General features: G+C 40.7%; 1 protein-coding gene across 2 annotated transcripts in view; it reads right to left on the reverse strand.

Moving 5' to 3' along the window:
• Scfd2 (sec1 family domain containing 2) overlaps nt 1-19,714 on the reverse strand; it is a 548,660-nt gene that overhangs the window by 33,895 nt on the left and 495,051 nt on the right. For both annotated transcript variants that reach the window (XM_004627502.2, XM_023711031.1), the window contains exon 6: nt 5,992-6,137. In XM_004627502.2, coding sequence (XP_004627559.1) covers nt 5,992-6,137 — 146 coding nt within the window. The remainder of the gene's footprint in view (nt 1-5,991; nt 6,138-19,714) is intronic.

The following is a 19,714-nucleotide window of genomic DNA, read 5'->3' on the forward strand; positions in this document are numbered from 1 at the left end:
TACTGTATTTAAACAAAATATGAAAAATAAGATTCTCTTTGGTTTGGCTGTATCTAGAGGACATGATGGTCTGAACCCTGCCCCTGAGGATAAGTACCAAGTACAGCAGCAGGTTCTGATGGAGGCACTAGAGCCTAACTCCAGCGCCTTCTGGTGCACTTTATAGATGGCCCCCGGGAATCAAGTTACCAGTCTCCAGGTCTCCAAGGAAACCTGGCTTGCTGCCACAGTCCATCCCATCAAGCAGGATGCTGACAGTGCTACCACTGACTGTAGGGGAAGCAGGGAGTCAGTCTTACTCCTGCATATGGCTGTTTCTTCTTTTCCTATACCATTGGCTCTAAACACCGAATTCTACAACAGACAGACAGACAAACAAGCAAGCAAGCAAGCAAGCAAACAAACAAACAAACAAGGCTTACAGAGTGTGTTTCAATCTAAGATAGCACAGAAGAAATCTGTTCGAAAGTGTTTATGGCTTTCTTTGACTATTTCATGCCTTACTTTTATTTTTTGCCATACTACGACTAAGTTTTTCTTCTTTCATTTTCTTAAAAGAAATTGTTTTCTTTGCAGATTTAGAAATGTTTCTTTTGTCCATTCATCTGCTCATTCAAACTTCTATCCAGAAGCAGGTAAGTTAAAAAATTGAATGAGGTGCCTTCACTTCATTATGAGGAAAGTAAAACCCAAAGATCTTAACAAATTTTCCAGCGCTCACAGTTAGAAGCAGACTTCAGCACAGTGCCTTTCTTCTTGGCCCTCAGCTCAGTCGTGTCTGTCCCACATTCACTCTTCCAGTAGACAGAATCAGGAAGAGGAACAGAGGTCGGTCTGGCATATGAACAGCCGGTTGCCAGGCTGGGGAGTGCTGACAGAAGAGATCGAGCATGAATATTCTTCAGAGAGCCATATTTTACCTGGCACGAGATGAATCAAGCCTCCTTGGGCACTGCTAGTCTGGATGCTCTTGTTTAGCACATCAGCAGCACAGGATGGCACACAGCTGTACAGAGGTCTCACCAGCACAGCTCTGTCCTTGAAAACTTGTGCCAAAGCCCATCATGTACAGCCACATGACATTTCATCTGGAAGTCCTCACTGGCTCTTGCTCCGAGACATGGCTAATACTTTCCTGATGCTACAGCTGAGGAGCAATGGCACATCAAACACCATGGCACTGAGAAAGAAATCTAACCCCCCCCATGAAACTGGCACATATGCACAAAGACATAACAGGCACAAAGACCTACTGCACAGACATGGATAACAGGGGCAACTCCCAACCACAGCCTTGTCACACAAGTGCTATCAGTGTTAAATCTGTCACCACATCCAGCAGTCACAGGACAGTCAACTTAGGAAGGAAGACTGTCCTTTTTGTGTAGCCTACATCCTGGCAAAGGGAAAGATATAATGCTGTAAAAGAGAAAGCTTCCTGATCTTCATTTTCCCTACAGCTATCACACAAATATTCATGTAGTACTATTTGTGTATCAGATGCCATCCTAAGAGTTTTATGTGCAGTTACTCACCATATCATTAGACCATCTTTGTGAGAGTGTTATACTATTAGCTTCTCACAGAGAAGGAAGCAGGTACAGACAGGTGAAGTCACTTGCTTAAAGTCTCAGTCACTTGCTTAAGTCACACCTTAGTAGGGAGGCACAGATGGACTATGAACCCAGATAGTCTCGTTCCCAAATATGCTCTTAACTTCCCTGCCAACCCCCTTCCCACTAAGAATTGAGACTATATGCCATGTCATTCTGGATAAGACCTACAGCCCAGCATCCACCCAGCCACATGCCCAGTAGGGACAGGCATTGGGCTAAACCTGGAGAGCCACATAAGCAAGCACTGAGGCTGCCTCCAGTCTTGGCAGAAGCAGCACTTCTGCAGCAGCTTCCAGGCCCCTGGAATCCCCACCTCCTGACTAAGGCATGGTCCTCCCTCCCCGGAGATCAAAGTCGCCTGATATTCTGGGACTCATTCCTGGAGGTCCTGTACAAATCCCACTCCTGCTCTTCCTGAGATCTGGAAATTCTTTGTAGCAAACTATGTACTCTTTCAAATGACTGGAGTGGTATCTACTTACCAGCTCTGAAACATGACTGACATATTTGTCTAAAAGGTAATAGAAGAAGATGAGGTAAGGGATGCTTATAGAGCCAGCAGGGAAACAGGTGTAGCTTGGAGCATTAGCATGTATATGTCAGAGTAGGAGAGAAGGATGAGAGGGATTTGGGGGCAGAAAGGGCACTGAGAAGTAAGCAAGAGAAATAAGAACACAACACAGGCTGGACCTGACAAGGAATCAGGACTAGGCCAGGGCAAATGCTTCACTGGGTACTGTGAGAACAGGGTATCCCAACTAGATTTTGTGTAAAGACAGCATGCACTAGATAGAAACGTACATTTTTCCTGGGTCCATGGGGCTGAGGATACCATATTATGAGGAGATAATCAGAAAACTGATATGATGGTTAAGCTCAATGATGTCAACTTGATGGCTTGGAATCTGCCTGGGGAATCGGTAGCACAGATGTGGGTGTGTCTGGGTGCTGTTTGGTCATTAGTCTCATCCTCTTGCTCTGCTTCCTAGATGCTATGACCTGAGAAGCTGTGCTCTGCTGTGTTCTTCTGCTAGGATGTTCTTGCTTTTGAACTAGTCAATCATGGTCTGAAATCTCTGAAACTATGACCCAAATAAACTATTTTCTCCTTTAAATTGTAGGTACCTGGTATTTGGCCTAAGCAATGGGAAAGCTGACTAATACAACTACCCAATTTGTCAATTTTTAGTTACTGCACCAAATACTTGAGAGATTAATTTCTCTCAAGAACTTAAGGCAGGACAAATTTATTTCAGTTCAGTGTTTCAAAGTTTCAGTCCATGGTCACCTAGCCTGTTGCTTTTGGGCCTGTGGTAGGGCAGGATATCATGGAGGAAATGTGTGGCAGAGGACAGCTGCTCACCTCATAGTGGATAGGAAGCAAAGAAATGGAGGAGGAAGGGGCCAGGGTCTCAATTTCCTTCAAGAGCCAACTCCCACCTACATCCTCAACTACCAGTGGTCCCATGTACTGAAGTGTCTCCCACCTGCTGATAGTACCATCTGCAAGGAACTAAGCCTGTAACACATGAGCTTTTGGGGATGATTCAAACTATAACATTTAGTGAAGTCCTATCACTGAAAGCAGACACAGATGGACTGAGTCAAGGCTATACCAGTAATATTTTCCCATTTATGCATTGTTGGTTTTTTTTTTGTGTGTGTGTGTGTGCGTAACTTGGGATTGAACTCAGGCCCTTGCACTTGCCAGGGAAGCACTTATTCTACTAAGCTATCTCCCCAGCCCACTGAGCTATCTCCCCAGCCCTATGCATCTTTGTATTCCAATATATCCTCTGATTCATAAAGATATATATTATTACATTAAAATATATCTAAAAAATCTTTATTAAGCATCCACTATGCATAAGATACTTTTGTAGGCACTGGGGATATGGTAGTGAAAAAAACAGATCAGGATCCCTATCCTTACAGGACTAACTATAAATATGTAAGTATAAAACAAAAGTCAACATTCTTCTTGCATACAACCCTTCCCATACTCCACAGGTTGTCTATTATGTAGACATCGTGAAAATTTTAAAGACTATATGAAACGTACACACTCATTTTCTCTTTCTCTGTTTCTCTCTCTTCCTTCCTTCTTTCCTTTCTTCCTATGTGAAAGAAAGAACTAAATGTAAACCCTCTTTCTATTTGCATCTGTTTCCTCTTATAGCAAGTCATTAACATCAACACATTCACCAAAGACCCTAGGTGTCAAAAAGCAGGAATTAGAAAGGCAGTTAAGATAATGTGTTTGTGTTGTAGGGGTTAAATAAATAATGATACAGACATACAGTGAAATAGTGTGCAGACATAAATTGATGCCTCAGTTTCATCATGCTGTTTTGGAATTTTTCCATGTCACAGTATTTAAGATTGATGATTTAAAAAAATTGACAAAACTATACATTATTACTGATCTTAGTGATGTTTATCCATATTTTGTAGTAGTGATATCCTCAGATCTTTGAAAAAACCATGGGAATCCATACTTCTAAGTTGAGTGCCAGTTTCTATAGTTTTGGTATCTCGGGTGATTTTGGATAACCATCAGTCAATACTTGTAGAACCTTCATGATATCCACGTACTTTAGAGGAGGATGTTTTACACTGGCCTCAAGGACCTAGCTCTGCCCATGTGTGCCAATAGCAAGTCATGTGACCTTCCTTGGCTTTCACGCATTGAGAATCCAATGAAAAACTAAGAAAAAGCCCTTCAAGTATCACCTACTACAGAAAGATACAGGAGGAGGAAAAAAGAACTGGGGTTTTGCTGGACTATAGTGGCTTACCGACCCCTTCCCTCAAGAACTGGCAGCCTGAAGTTGAGCTCTTCACTACATTATACTTTCCACTCATAGCACAGTCTGTTCTCCAAGGAGCCTTCACAGGCCCCAGCAGTGCGGTTTGGAGGCAGAACACTTACCTACATGTTGAGGCCTTGGATTCCATCCTCCGCACCACTCAAAAGATCAAAAGAAAAAAAAAAAAGCCTTTGACTGTTTGTTTGTTTGTTTGTTTGTTTGTTTGTTTGTTTGTTTGGTGGAACTGGGGATTGAACTCAGGCCCTTGCGCTTGCCAGGGAAGCACTTATTCCACTGAGCCATCTCCCCGGCCCCTAAAGAAAGACCAAGTATTCTTTCTTTTTTTGTTGTTGGAACTGGGGATTGAACTCAGGTTCTTGGGCTTGCTATGGAAGCACTTATGCCACTGAGCCATCTCCCTGGCATAAAGATTTTTTTTTTCTCCAAATGCCTTCAGGGCAGGTTTGGCTGGCTTGAGTTGTGGGGACTGAACCACAGCAACCTGAGCCTGACGGCTTTGTTGAAGCAGCCACTTAAAGAACTGAGCTAAGGGGCAGCCCCCCACAAAAAGCCTTAACGATTGAAGCAAATTTTACTAAAGATTTCATGGAGATGTACAGAAGACCCCTATGACTAAACTTAATGATCTTTTCTACCAGAAACATCTGTTCTTCCCTGGAAGTTCATCGTTGGCTGCCAGGCCTACCTCCAACTTTGTTCAACAGAGACTCCCCAGTCTCCATGGCTCCAGCCTTTCTTGACTCCATGAGCTCCCCTTTGGGTCCTTCTATGCATTATTCCCTTTGAGCTTCATAGAGCATGCACCCTTTCAGTCTTGGATTCTCATATCACTTTCCTACTCAAAGCCAAAGCATTTTTTCATAGAATTTCCTTAGAAAACAGTGGGGAATTTTAATAATCATTTTCCTGTCTCAAACTTCTATTTCCCTTGCATTGGTATTATTAGATATTTTAATTTCTCCCATGGTTCAGAATATCTATGGTGTGCTTAGATCTGGAACCTTGCAAGTCATCTAAGACTGGTCCATCCTTTGGAACCTGATGTGACTGGTTTCTAAAGAAGCAGGATCTGGGGCTGGTGAGATGGCTCAGTGGTCTAAAGCACCTACTTAGAACAAGCTTAACTAAAGTAGAGGGACCGCAGTTCAATCCCCCAGCACCACATGCCAGCCAGCCCTGCCTCCTAGTGGGCTGAGCTGGCTACACACACATACACAAACACACAAATAAATAAATAAATAAATAAAAAGACTTAAAAAAAAAAAAGAAGCAGGATCTTGTCTAAGGCTAAGGATTATTATGGTTATAAAGCAGTAGGTGATTCGCAATCTAGTGCACATCCTGTTGCACTAAGCCTAAGACACATATGAACTGTGAGGCTTTTAGATTTACTGGAACCCAAACTCAGAAATAAAAGGGAATTTGGAGTTTATCTAGAATAAACATTACTTTAGAGAGGTTAAATGGAAACTTTCCTTGTAGCTGTAGTCTCTGAATCTTAAAAGTACAACGATTAGACAGCTGCTTTAGAACCCATCACTTACCTGGTGGGTATGATTTCCAGGAACATATACAGACTTAAACTCTTTCATGTGACTCCGAGCTCCAGCAATATCCCAAAGAGAAGAAAATAGTTCATCTACGATGATTTTGGATCTGTGAAATGTCAGTTTAGTTGCAGAGTCACAGCCTGAAATAATCCAAAGGTATTTTCTTAGGTGAGTGAATCTTTAAATTTAATTTTCCTTATAACAGCTTGAGCTTGATGTAACCCAGGTGGGAGTTTCCTTTTAACCTATTTCCCTTAGATATTCACCACTGGTGTTCCAGGCATCCATGAACAGTGCAATAAGGTGAGAGTATAAATGCTTTCAACATAAGCAGGACTCAGAATTAATTGCCTAGGACCACTGCCACTGACTTTACTCCACAGACTGCAGAAGATTCATAGAGAGAAAGCTCTCTAGGGCTACAAACTTCATAAATACTGCTTTGGGAAAATATGTGGAGGCACAAAGGAGAATGATATAATGAAATTCCCTTGCTTGAATTTCACTAAACGCACATTGTTCTAGCCCAGGTGCTGGCGGTAGTCTTTGAAGACTGCATGCATGTTTCCCTAGTAACCCCCACCTGCTGCTCTTTAATATGAGCTGGACTGAGATGGGATGAAGAGCCAATGATCCATGCTGTTGACTGGGATTGAGCTTGACAGAGAGGCTATGACTTCTGGAGGTATGAAAGATTACACATCAGGGCAGAAGCACCAGACTCCAAAACATTAGATACTATGTCAATTATGCAATGCAGATTAATCTCTGCATATCTTTCTCTTCACATATTGTAGAGGTAAATACAGACCTCCTAGCTAGCCCAGCTCATAGTAATCACCTACTTCCTGCCATTCTCAGTCATTCATCCTCAAGCCACTCCTTCATAACTGAATAAAACCAGAGTTTGGCCCTAGAAGACTTTGTTCTGGATAGCCATCACCATGGCTGGACTTAGAAACCCTTGGCTCCCTATAACTATAACTATGCTTTAGTGTCTTTATTCTCACCATGGGTTACACTAGAAGTGGCAGATTGGAATTAACTTAATGGAATTCCAATAACTTATCCATGGAATTACAAATATAAACTTCCCAGACTGAGACTGAGAACCAGGAAGGGCTCTTTATAAAAATAATCCCCCTCACTTATCTCATTGGGGCAATTCTGAGCTGTAGTCTCCATAGTTTTTCTGAGGGCCTTCAGCAGGGCTGGCTGGGCATGACAGCTGCTCATTCATTAATATGCCCTTCCTTATCTTTCCTTCCTTTCCTGTGGGACTCCCCTCCTTCCTCACTGTACTTTTCCAAATGCAGAAATTACACCCAAACTCCTGTTGCTGGACATCCAGACCTCCACACTGATTGAACACAGGCAGCTTGGATCCAGAGCCTGTCATCTCCCCATCTTCCTCTTTCTCTTCTTTTGGTAGCAACTTTCTTAGCATGCAACTTGCATACTGTGTAGTTTCCCATTTAACATGTAGAATCCAGTATGTGTTAGTATATTCAGAGTTTCACAACCATCATTTGACAGTCAGTTTTAGAACACTTTTTATCATATGAATAAGAAACCTATCTGTCAGCAGTCACTTCTGGTTTTTCCTAACCTTACCCTTGGCAACTACTAATTATGCTTTCTGTCTCTATAGATTTACTGATTCTGGATATTTCATATAAATGGAATTGCACAATATGTGGTTTTATGACTAGTTTCTTGTATTTACCATGTTTTCAGGGTTTATCCAAGTTGTAACATTTATCAGGACTTCACTCATTTTTATTGTCTACTAATATTCCACTGTATGAATACATGATATTTTATGTATCTATCCATCATCTGGGTTATTTAGGAACAATGAATGATCTTGCTAGTTTTGCATGTACAAGTTTTTGTGTGGATATATGTTTTTATTTCTCTTGCGTATCTACCTAGAAGGGTTGCTGGATCATACGGCAAATTGTACTTAGCCTTTTGAACTATTGCCAGACTGCTTTCTAAATTGGTTGTCCTGTTTTGCATTCCTACTGGCAGTTTAAGAAGGTTTCCATTTTTCCACATTTTCATTAATGTTTACTATCTATATTCTTGACTATAGTTACCCTAGTGAGTATGAAGTGAGGAGACACTTGTTGATTTTAATAATTAGAGACATCATTTTTAGAGAAGAGAGGTAAATTCAAAGAATCTTAAATGCAAAGAGACTATACCTAACAAGCACAGAAGCATTCAGCAGAAGCCAATCACATCAGGCACAGTGCTATGGCTTGTGATACAGCCCATCCATATTCTTAATTACTGCATAAAATTACAGGATATAACTCTTAAAGGGTGCGTAAAATGCTCCAACCAATTTTTATCTCCTAGTTATCAGAAATGTCAGACTTATTGCCACTAAAAATAAAAAAGAAAATTCAAAGTGTGGTTATACTATTGTATTTTCTCTACTATAATAAAATACCTGAGTCGGAGGAATTACTTAGTTTATAGTTTTTGTGGCTAAAAATCCTAGATTGGGGGGGTGCATCTGTTCAACTTCTGGTAAATGGTCCTTGATAGTCACAACATGGCAGATGACATCAGGGCTGCAGCATGACCACATGGCGAGATAGGAAGCCAGAAAATGGGGAGAGGCCAGTCAGCTTGCTCCTCTTACAAGAATGAACTGTTTCAGGAACTCTCTGTGAAATATTAACCCTTTCCAAAGGCAGTGTCCCAGTGACCTAGTCACCTTTCACCAGGTCTCACCTCTTCAAGATTTCACCACCTCTTCAAGCACTACATTGGGATCAAGCTTCCAGCACTTCTGGGGACAAACTGCGATCAACCACAGGAAAGGTCCAGCCAGCCAGAGAAATCTTGGTGTTTAGTAGACACTGAATATCTGTGATCTATGGATTGTTGGGGGCAAAAAGGAACTGATAGAATTCAGGGAGTTCACAAGAACTCCTTGGAATACACTGCCAAACTCTGTGGAAAAGAGAAAATGTGCAGTTTGCTGAGGAAAACGTCCTAGACTTCTTCCTGATTCCTAAAGAGGCTTACAACCAAGAAAGGTCCAGTCCTATAGGTACAGAGCACTGAATATCCACACAGCCTGCTTGCTCTCTGCATACGTTTTAGCTGAGACACAACAGCTTGCATTTTAGGCAGCAATCAGTCATGAGAAGCATGGAGGAGCATGGCTCCTCACCATTCACTAGAGCTTCTTACTTAAAGTCTCAGACAAAACTACTGGAGATGTGAAAAATTATATTAATTCTATCTAGAAGTTTTAATTATACATTAATGATTAAAATTGCAAAAGACACAAAAAGGAGAAAGGAAACACTACTAGTTCTAGTACCATTCAAAGTGTTTAATTCCTCTAAAAGACAGTCCAATTAATAGACTAATACTTTTTATTTAAAGTAATTCATTTCCTATAGAACTGAAAAATCTATCCAATTTTCCATAGACTCTATTTTAATATTTGGAAAATAAGGAGTATGATACACTTCCACTAGGTTGAGTGTAACCAAATTATTTATTCAATCAAAGATTATTTGCTGAAAGTCTTAGATTACATATAGCATTATGGATTCTATATAAAAATTAAGCAAAAGCTATATATTTAGAAAAATTAAGGTCAGCTGTAGAGCATATTGTTTGAATTACAGGTACTAATAAATGGAACGTAAATGAATCCAACAAAACTGCTAAATAAGACTGCTTCATAAGTGCTAAAAGGAAAAGACTAATAATGTTAAAATAATGTTAAAACTATTCTGAAAAATAGTCAACTATGCCCATTATTCAAACCAACTACAAAGGCAATTTCTGTCCAAAGTACTTGCTCTCTCCATCTTGTCTGATTAAAATAAGCCTCCTTTATCTGCTCTTCCCAAAACACAGACATCCTAGAACACCTGCTTTGAGGTTGTATAATCTCTCTAATCTTCACTGAAAAGGCCTTTACATTTCCCAAAACCCTAGCATGAAAGTCAAACACATCAGTTCTAGAAACAGGATGAGAGAAGATAAAAGACAAGATCACACAGCACCATTTCCAACCCAGCCAGGGTTCCAAATGTTCCTCACCTTGCTAAACTGAGTATATTTCAAGCATATGCTGTGCTTAGCAGATGAGAGGGGATATGGAGATAAAGACTATTAAATAGGATGAGTTATTTCCTGTCTTAACAGTAATCCCTCTAATCTCTGGGTACTTCTCACTCTATGTCAGGAACTATTCTGAGAAATTTATCCATTTTAGCTTATTTAATCACCAGAAAACCCATCATGGGTGGTACTATTATCATTCCCATTTTGCAGATGGAGAAACTGATCCATATGTAAGCTTATTCTAGTAAATGGTAGAACTGAGATTCCAACCCTTGCAGTCCCAACCCCAAAGGTAGTTGTTAATCTTCTACTTTCATGTGATACCACCACATGTATGAAAAAAAAAAAAAAAAAAAAAAAGAACCACATAATTCACTTTTAACTTGCAGAAATGCTTTTTAAAAGGAAGGCGTAGCCTTTCTTCCTGGGAAGACCTGGGTATGCCCCTGGCATAGAGGCTAACAGTGGTTTGCAGTCAGACCAAGGCCCATCTGTTTTGGCCACACAAGGTGTGAGATTTCCCAAGCCTGAGTGTACAGGCTCCTTTGAATACGCTCTGTAAGGTGCTGTATTCAGTTACTTCTAATAAGGCCCTGACAGCCTACTCTATTAAGCCAGCTCACAAGATAACGTTTTGTAAGAGAGCTCTAAGTGTACAATTCCAGTCAATTCTCATTTAATTCACTTAGTTAAATAGATAATAAACTAAAAGCTGATCCTAGCTTTTAACTAAGCACAGTCTGAACTTTAGTTGCCTATTTCCTGATAAGGGAGGCCGCACCTAACACCCAGGATGTCCCTGGGTTCTTAAAAAATGGTGGGATGACTCATGCCCCTGCAATTTCTTTCTCTGCAGAGCTTGGTGATCTCTTGGGCAGGGGTCCAGTTACTCTGTGGAGTGACAACATAGGGCTCCGTGTCATGCCTACCCTCCCTCTGTTCCCCTCTCAGCTTTACTTATATGCCTGCACTTCAGCAGAGGGAGAATAGTTTCCAAGGCTTTGTACTCTGTAGGGACCCACATTTCCAGCCACAACTATGTTAAAACAAGAGAGGTCAAACAGTTACCCAGTCTTCCTGGAATGGCTAGAATGAAGCCACACTTCATTTAGTTGGCTATTTCTTTTTTTCTTGTTTGGATCCTGTTTGGCATAGGCTTGGAATTTTCTGGTTCTAGAGACACAATTTCAGAAAATCTAGTTTCCACAGGTTTGGTTTTAATTCTTAGGTATTCAAGAAAATAAAGCATCTTGTATAGACTGCCTCAGTCTCAATTTGAGCTGAAGTAGCCCTTAATGTGAGGCCCTCAACACACACACACACATCAATCATAAAGCATGTCACTGTGTGGCAGGTGTGGAGAAGAGCAGGGGAGCAGAGCTGACCTAGGACCTGGAAAGCCTGCCACTTAGGATACTATCCTGCTCACAGGGTTTGGTTTTGCTTTGTTTGCTAGGAACTGAACAGAGAAAACAAAGCTATATCCTGATTATTATTATTATTTTTAACCATCTTTTTTTTTTTTTTTTTGCAGAACTGGGGAGTGAACTCAGGCCTTTGTGCTTGCCAGGCAAGCGCTTATTCTACTGAGCTATCTCCCTGGCCCCAATCTTGGTTATTTTTCAATGATTTTTTTTTAAATGCTGAGATAGTTTCTTTAATTGTAATTCTGCTTCACACAGATAGCTGAGATTATAGGTATGTACCATCAAGCCCAGCCTCTTTGCTCAGTTCCCTGCTATCTGTTCGGGAAAAACTAAGGTCAAAAAATATACTCTAAACCTGGTCAAGAGGCCATTTTCTCATCTGGTGCAAGGCTGGTCTTGCATTCTTCTGGGGACCTGGAGTTGATAACAGAAGGCCCACTTTCCTGTTTGCTCCCATCCTTCAGCCTCTCACAATCCCAAGCAGCAGGGGCCCTCTCCATGGGGTAGTTGGAGAAAAGATCTGCTCAGGGGCTTGACACAGCCAGAGAGGGCAGAGCACTGTGAGGTCATGACCTCCTTCATCCATCCAGCAGTTGGACAATGCCTTTTCTCTCTTCTAAAACAATTGTTTTTAAAATGGATTTTTTAAAGCCAGGATACTCAATAAATGTTTGCAAAATGAAAACAAAACTAAAAAACAAAAACAGCAAATAAACATTAGTAAGTGCCATTACATCTGAAATCTTCCAATGTTGTCACTATGTAAAATGACTCCTGGGGAAGGTGGTCCTGCTCCTGGTAAATGCAGAAGGTAAGGGACAAGGGAGGCCCTCTCTTCAACTGTACATGGGTTGGACAGGAAATTGGGAAAGTCATTTAAAGTGGAGATCAAAGAAAGACAGTCATATCCAAATCCATCCATCCCTCCATCTATTCATTACATAAAAATACAGTACATACATGTTGTGTTTTAAATTAAAACACAGATTACATAAAAATACAGTACATAAACATGTGTTTTTGATTTTAAATTAAAACATAGATAAGCACTCATTCACTAATTCTTGATGGGAGGCCAATTTTTTTTTTTTTTGTATTATCTACTGATGAGTGTTCTTTCTTAACAAATCATTATGTATCAAGTGAAATTTCCAGCATACTATGCAATACAATTAAAGTGGAACCAGAAGGTAAAGACAACCTCAGCACAACTGAAGGTAGGCTTCTGCTAGACCTTACTGTGCTTTTTTCAATTTTTTTCATTACCCTGTTTACATCTAATACAAAGCATTTTTAAGAAATGATTCACTGTTACCCAGTCTTTCAAAAGGATTCACCTAGGTGTGTCATTGAATAGTTTTCTTTTCGAATTTAAGCTTCATCAGTGTGTGCAGATAATTAGATTTTACGATGTTGTAGCAGGTACAGGCAGCACAGGGAAGCTTGGGACAGACACAGCAGCCTCATGTGATGCACACAAGTGCACTGAGATGAGCAGATGTGCAGCAGCACAGAAGGCTTTAGACCACGAGGCGTCAGAGTTTAGATATTAGTCAGATTTTATAAAATGTTGGTATTATGATATAGGGACCAGCTGTGAATAAAGTATACATGTATATTTACATATTCGTTACATTTATTACCATAAGTGGAACATACATATTTCTGAGGTTCCATAATTTACTAACCAGGTAGTTGCATCTATTATCAATCTCATGTAGAATGACCTCTTGTGATAATTTTAAATTACTTTAATATAAAAAAATAATAATCTGGGGCTGGCCAGATAGCTCAGCAGACTAAAGTGCCTGCTTAGACAGGTTCAGGGACTGGGGCTCAATCCCTGGCACCACATGCCTTGCTGGCCCGGCCCCCAGGGTGCACTGAGATGGCAACTGAGACTGGGCATGGTGGTATGCACCTGCAATCCCAGCTCTTGGGAGGCGGAAAACAGGAGGATCACTACAAGTCCAATTTGTGCAGTGAGACTCTGTACTAAAATAAATAAGTTAAAAAAATTATAATCTATGTTGTCAGACTTCAAGTCCTATAGGATCCATTTCTACCTTCAGTACACAGTCCTTTAGCTATTCCAGATGGCAGGGGTCCCAGCAGTTGTTGTGTTAATGATATTACAAATATGCTTGGATGAGTGAGTGCAGTGGCCTAACAAAATCTGAGACAAAAAAATAAGTATGGGGCCACTAAGAGCCCAGCCCAGGTAGGCACTCACAGAGGCCTGAAGCCCTTCCATAATTCTCACCCTCTCAGGCCCATACTAATTCCCTTTGCTTTGTTGAATTCTGCTCTGTGTCCTGGAATCTCAGCCTGCAGGTTATAGTCAATGTTTGAGAGGCAAAGGAGGAGAAGGTCAGGAAGCCTGGGGATAAGTTCTAGTGGGGGCAGCAACTCTGGACGTTCTTTGATTTACTGTTGACTCCTAGCACAGTGCCTGACCCATTGAAGACACCCACTAAGGATTCCTTAAATAAATGAATGGTGAAATAAATGCTATAGAGATGAAGTGAATCAGACCAAATATGCTGTAAAGTAATGGCACTGATTTTCTTGAGCAGATGATAAACTATCTCTGCAGGAAATTTCAAACAAAGAGCTCCCAGCTGGTTCTGAGTAATTGCAGCCTACATAGGAAGTGCATCATCTCCCAAAAAAGGCTACTAAAGAAGATCAACCTCACTGACTGATAGGTTTTGTCTGTTTACCATTCAGAAATGACTGGACACAGTTTATGTTTACATTCACATGTAACAAACTTTTAACAAGAAAAAGAAAATGATAAACTTTTAAAGTAGCTACTTCTAGACAGGTTGGCATGGGGAGATGGGTAAGGAGAGGAACTAGATAGGCAGCAGGTCTGTGGGTGTTTATTATATAATTAGGCTTTCCAACACACACACACACACACACACACACACACACACACACACACACACACACATATTCTAACATATATATATATCAGCAATAAGAATATATCTATATGTTTTAATGTCTGTATCTTTCTAACATATATCCATTCTATTTCTAATACATATATGCATATATATAGTATCATATACTCTTCTATATATACCTGCTAGAATCTTCTAAAAAATTAACAAAAACAAATCCTACTACTTTTTAAGCCTTTGAGCAACTGCAGCTTTTTAAAAATAGCTAACTAAAGGAACAAATGGCAGCTGAAATCCATTATAATTAGGCAGGCCTGGGATGTAGACATGGGAAGACTTGTACCTTCAGGAGAGAAGGTGATAATGGTTGCAGGAGGCTGCCCCAAATTCTAGCCTAAGCTCTGGGGCTTTCTGGGAGAAATGCTGTGGAGGGGAAGCCTGAGGAAGGAAGGTTGTGAGGGACATGGTGCATGATCTTCACACTTGTAGAAACAGTTCTGCATGACAGGGCACAAGCTCATGTTGTCAGAGAGGTGCAGAAGGCAACTGTGGTCAGGGATGCATCAGTGGGACCAGCTGCCCTGACCCTTTGCCACCTCGCAGAAGTGTGAAGGATGCAGCAAAACAGATGATCTGAGTTTATTACAAAGCAACAAAGCAACCTCAACATTCTGAAACATTTCCTTTACGATGCCTGAGAAATGTCTCCAAAGTGACTCCTCTTGAGTATTGTAGCTGTACAAATACATGGTTCATCTTAGGATTTTATGTGGCTAAATAAGGCAAGCACTGAGAATGTCATAAACAATGTGATATTGAATCATATTAAGTTTTACGATTTTATGTGAGGGTTATTATGTTGTCCGTTAAATTAATTTAAAGGTATTGTAAACAATAAGAAACTGAAGTTCACCTTTAGAGTAACTGAAATATGGGCAATGTTTGAGGATTTCTTTTTATAGCATGTGTGTTGCTGAGAATTGAACCTAACTCCTCCCATGTGCTAGGCAAGTACTCTACCACTGAGCTACATCACTAACCTTTTTTAATTTTTGAGACAAAATTTCATTAAGATGCCCAGAATGGCCTCCAACTGCAATCCTCCTGTCTTAGCCTACTGAGTAGCTATAGATATATGGACTGCAGAGGCTGGTTTTTTTTTTTTTTTGGAAAGGTGGACATCAAGTTTTTGATCAGTTACATAATCTTCTATGATTGGGTTGTCACCATGGGAAAATTAGATCTTTCATATCATTTTGACTTTGAATCTCTTTCCCAGCCAAGAAATCTGCTTGTGGGAAGATACCAATATAATTACTTTAATTGGAGTTCGAGTTCACAAACCTTGCCATCTTCAAGGAGACTGGCACACAGGCTCCAACCAGAGATTTTAGTCAAGGTCTCAACCTGATAGATTTCACTCTGAGAGCTTCCTAAAAGGTCAGTTGTTTTTACTGTGTGGAATCAATTCTATTACAAATTCACCATTTACACCATAATAAGTCCCCTTTCAAAATGTGTTGACATTTCCAGTTCTGAATAGTTCAAAATGGTTTGGTAATTCTCCAGCTGATTTGAGAGGCTACCCAGATGTGGTTATTTTCAAAAGCTGTCAGGTAGCAGCAACTGGGGCCTTTGACCTGCGAGTGTGAGATAGGATGGGAGTTTCCATTTAGTACAGCTGCAGCTGAGGTGCTAAACCCTCAGAAGACCACCTGGTAGGCTTCCTGGAGGAACAGGCCAAGAAGGAAGCTACGGAAAACACACTGAAGCACATTACTTCTGCTCTATTATTAATCTTAGTCTACCTTCGGTCTGGCTGGCAAGTACATATAAGATTTTTTTTAAAAAAGAAATACATTAAAAAAATTATTTTAGAAATTCCCATCAAATTGGAGTAAGGAGTTTGGGGGACAATACGGTATCATTTCTGGCTGTGATGTACCACTGAAAATCCTTTCTTATCTAGGTTATAATAAATACAACTCTCAGAGTAATGTTAGTGATAGAAAATTTGTGTTACTAATTGTCTTATTCATTGAGAAGTATGAAATCAGAACTTTAAGTAGTGACATACTTAAAAGCTTTTCAAATTACTGTTTGGCTCCCCCCAGTCTCTCTTTTTTTTTTTTTTCATTGTCATTTAGAAGATTTCTTTAAGCCTTTTTTCTTTTTCATTGTGTTTCTCAAGCCCCAAGAAAAAAACAGATTCTTATCAGGAGGTTCTGTAAGTGCAGAAAGATAGTAGTGTCTCCTCTCCCTATATTTTTTTTTGGAAGGCATGGTGGTTAATAATATGGAATCATTTTCGGATCTAGTTGAGAAAAAGGGAAGAATAAAAGAGAAGCTTATTGGCCTAAAGTTTTTTTCATCCTCTTTGTTTCTAAAAAGAATAGAAGAGCAAATGGAGTTTATTTTTCTTCCAGTAGCAGACAGATCAAATGAGGCCCCTGCCGCTCCCCTCCCCCAACACACACAAATCACTCTGCCTCACTCTGAGATTCGCTTGCACCTGTTGTTGTAAATCTCCATTGACCCAAGCCAGTGTTGCTATTCCTGAAATTTAAGCTGCCGCTAAATGAGGGCCTTATCTATCACTTTCCTGTATTTTCTTTTGGAGGCAGCATGGATTAGTGTGTGGGTTAGTCATGCCTAATTCAGAGATGGGACGCAGTCCAGAAAGAGTTGCCAAAGGGCCCTGGGCAAGAGAGAGAGAGAGAGAGAGAGAGAGAGAGAGAGAGAGAGAGAGAGAGAGAGAGAAGGGTAAAAACACTGCCCGGTTCTTCATTCCTTTTGGAGGCAAGAGACAGCGGATCCTGGAAGTAAGGACAAAGAAATTGGAAAATGGTACAGGCAAGCGACTGTCTCTCTCACCACAGGGCTGAAAGCAGGCAATGTGTAAGCAAGTCATATTGCACTGCTTTGGGAGTTAGGATGGGGAAGGACAGGAGAGAAAGCTCTCCAGGCCTTTTTGGCCTTGAGGACTGAGTGAGGCTCCCTGCAGGGCAGACAGGAAGACTGTCTGCCCCTTTCCAGGTGACCTTACCTGGCCCAGCCCCAGTCCTGATTTGGGCACCTACACAGCCTCTCACCTACTTCACATTCTGGTGGAGCACATTGAGATAAATCATACTGTCTACAGCTGTTGTAGCTTGTGTCTAGATGTCCCCCAAAGCCTCATCTGGTTATATAGGGGGGCCTTTTTCTGAGGTTGTTGAATCAAGAGTGTGTGATGCTGATATTAAGGGTATGTTGTGTGATTATTAAATGAGTACACTGGCTGCTTTGCCATTACCCTAATCCCTATAGATAAAGTATATAAGGGGCAGAAAGAAAGTGCTAAGGCCCTGTGTTTGTTTTGCTATCTTCTGCCCACCATGAACTGCTTCTCCTCTGCAATGCCCTCTGCCATGCCACCCTTCAGCCAACTCTAGCCTGAAACCTCTACAAATTGTGAGACAGATATGAAAACCTTTCCTCCCTTAACTTTGGGTATTGGAAATTTTGCCTCAGTACTCAGAAAAATAACTAGGACAACACATGATTTACACTGTCTTCAAAAAAATAAATGATCATAAAGATACCTGGTATCTAGTCTTTCACTTGTTTCTGAGCAGGGTCATTTTTAAGCCCACAGCTGTCTTCATGGATACTCCACATCCACCCCATGTCATGAAGGTTGGCATGGAGTGGACTGGGGTAAAGTTTTCTCCTGCAGGATGGGATGAAATGGTAAAGAAGCAGGGGCATGGAGCTAGCTCTGTGATTTGAGGGCTGAAGACACACTGACAGGTCAGCAAGGACTCTACTCCTCAAGTTCTTGAAAAGACACAAAGGGCACAGGGGTAAGAGTTGCTTCTTCTTCTTCTTCTTTTTTTTTTTTTTTTTTTTTTTTTTTTTGCAGAATCGGGGATTGAACTCAGGCCCTTGAGCTTGCCAGGGAAGGACTTATTCTACTGAGCCATCTCCCTGGTCCCATGAGTTGCTTTAGAAATAGAGACTTCAAATTGTTAGGATTTCTTCTGGGCCTTTACTATAGAGAGAGAAACCAATCACTCTAGTGATCCAGGTTGGTAACACTTGCTTTCTCTTTACACACCAGCATACAATTGCCTTCATTTCTGCACCAACCACTAACCTCCCTCCCAGTGCCAAAACTACCCATAGCCTTGGCCCAGGCTTAATGAACAGGCATGTAGTCCCCCCACCCCCAGTCTAGTTGTCACAATGGTTTCATTGTGAGCTCATAAAATGGGACAGGTCTCAGGCCTGCAATGAACGGTGTGGCGCCTCATGCAAGGCCAGGCACCCAGGAGGTGGTCAATAAATGTAACATGTGGCTAAATTCAAAATGGATCATTATTCTGGAAAACACACAAAACAAAACAACACTCATGGAAACAGCTGGCTGTGGCTTCAGGGATCTACACTTCCAAAAGCAACTGAAAACCTCAGGGCTGATCAAACCATGAAGCTCTAGAGGCTGCAGCAACTTGCAGTGTAACTCCAGGGTTATGCAAAGCCTTCTCAGGCAGACACGATCAGTGTGTGTGTGTGCTCACCGTGCTACCTGTTTTACCTCACTGCACTTATGGCATCTACGTGAAGAAAGGCTTGGAGCAATGTGCAAGGGTACAGTGCCAAGGATGTATTAATTATTGAAACTGTCCTATTAATTGGTTTTGAAACTGTCTCATTGCTATTTGTTTCTCAATAAAATCAATTTTAAAAAAGGATGCTCAGAGCATGTTTTTTAGAATAGTGAAAAATCTGAATTAATTAAATTCATTAATAGAAACAAAAAAAGAATGCATTTGATTTATTACTGATGAATAAAAGATGTCCACCATGCTGTGTTAACTGGTAAGCATAGGTTGCTGAGCAGCATGTATAGTAGATATGCTATAAAGTACCTAACGAGTGATAAAAATATGGTTAAAGTATAATTTTTTTAAAAAAGTAACAGACATATTGCCATTTATATACCCTAAATCAAAATGTCGTTCCTTACTTTGAACACACTTAGCCCATTATTCATTCTGGCCACAATGGAAGCAGTCCCAGATGGCTTCTCTCATGAGTATCTTGATGTGCTGTCACAGCTGCCTCACTGTCCTGAATCAGTGTAAAATATTTACCTTTCATAGTAATTTTGACTTTGCAGAAAAACCGGAAATTGCATGGTGCTAGATCTTGTGAATAAGGTAGCTGAGAACATACCATAATGTTTTTATATATTTGCCTTTTTATTGGATAGTACATGGCAGTTGTATT

Source organism: Octodon degus, unplaced genomic scaffold (genome assembly GCF_000260255.1).
Source record: "Octodon degus isolate 3935 unplaced genomic scaffold, OctDeg1.0 scaffold00019, whole genome shotgun sequence".
Taxonomy (NCBI): domain Eukaryota; kingdom Metazoa; phylum Chordata; class Mammalia; order Rodentia; family Octodontidae; genus Octodon; species Octodon degus.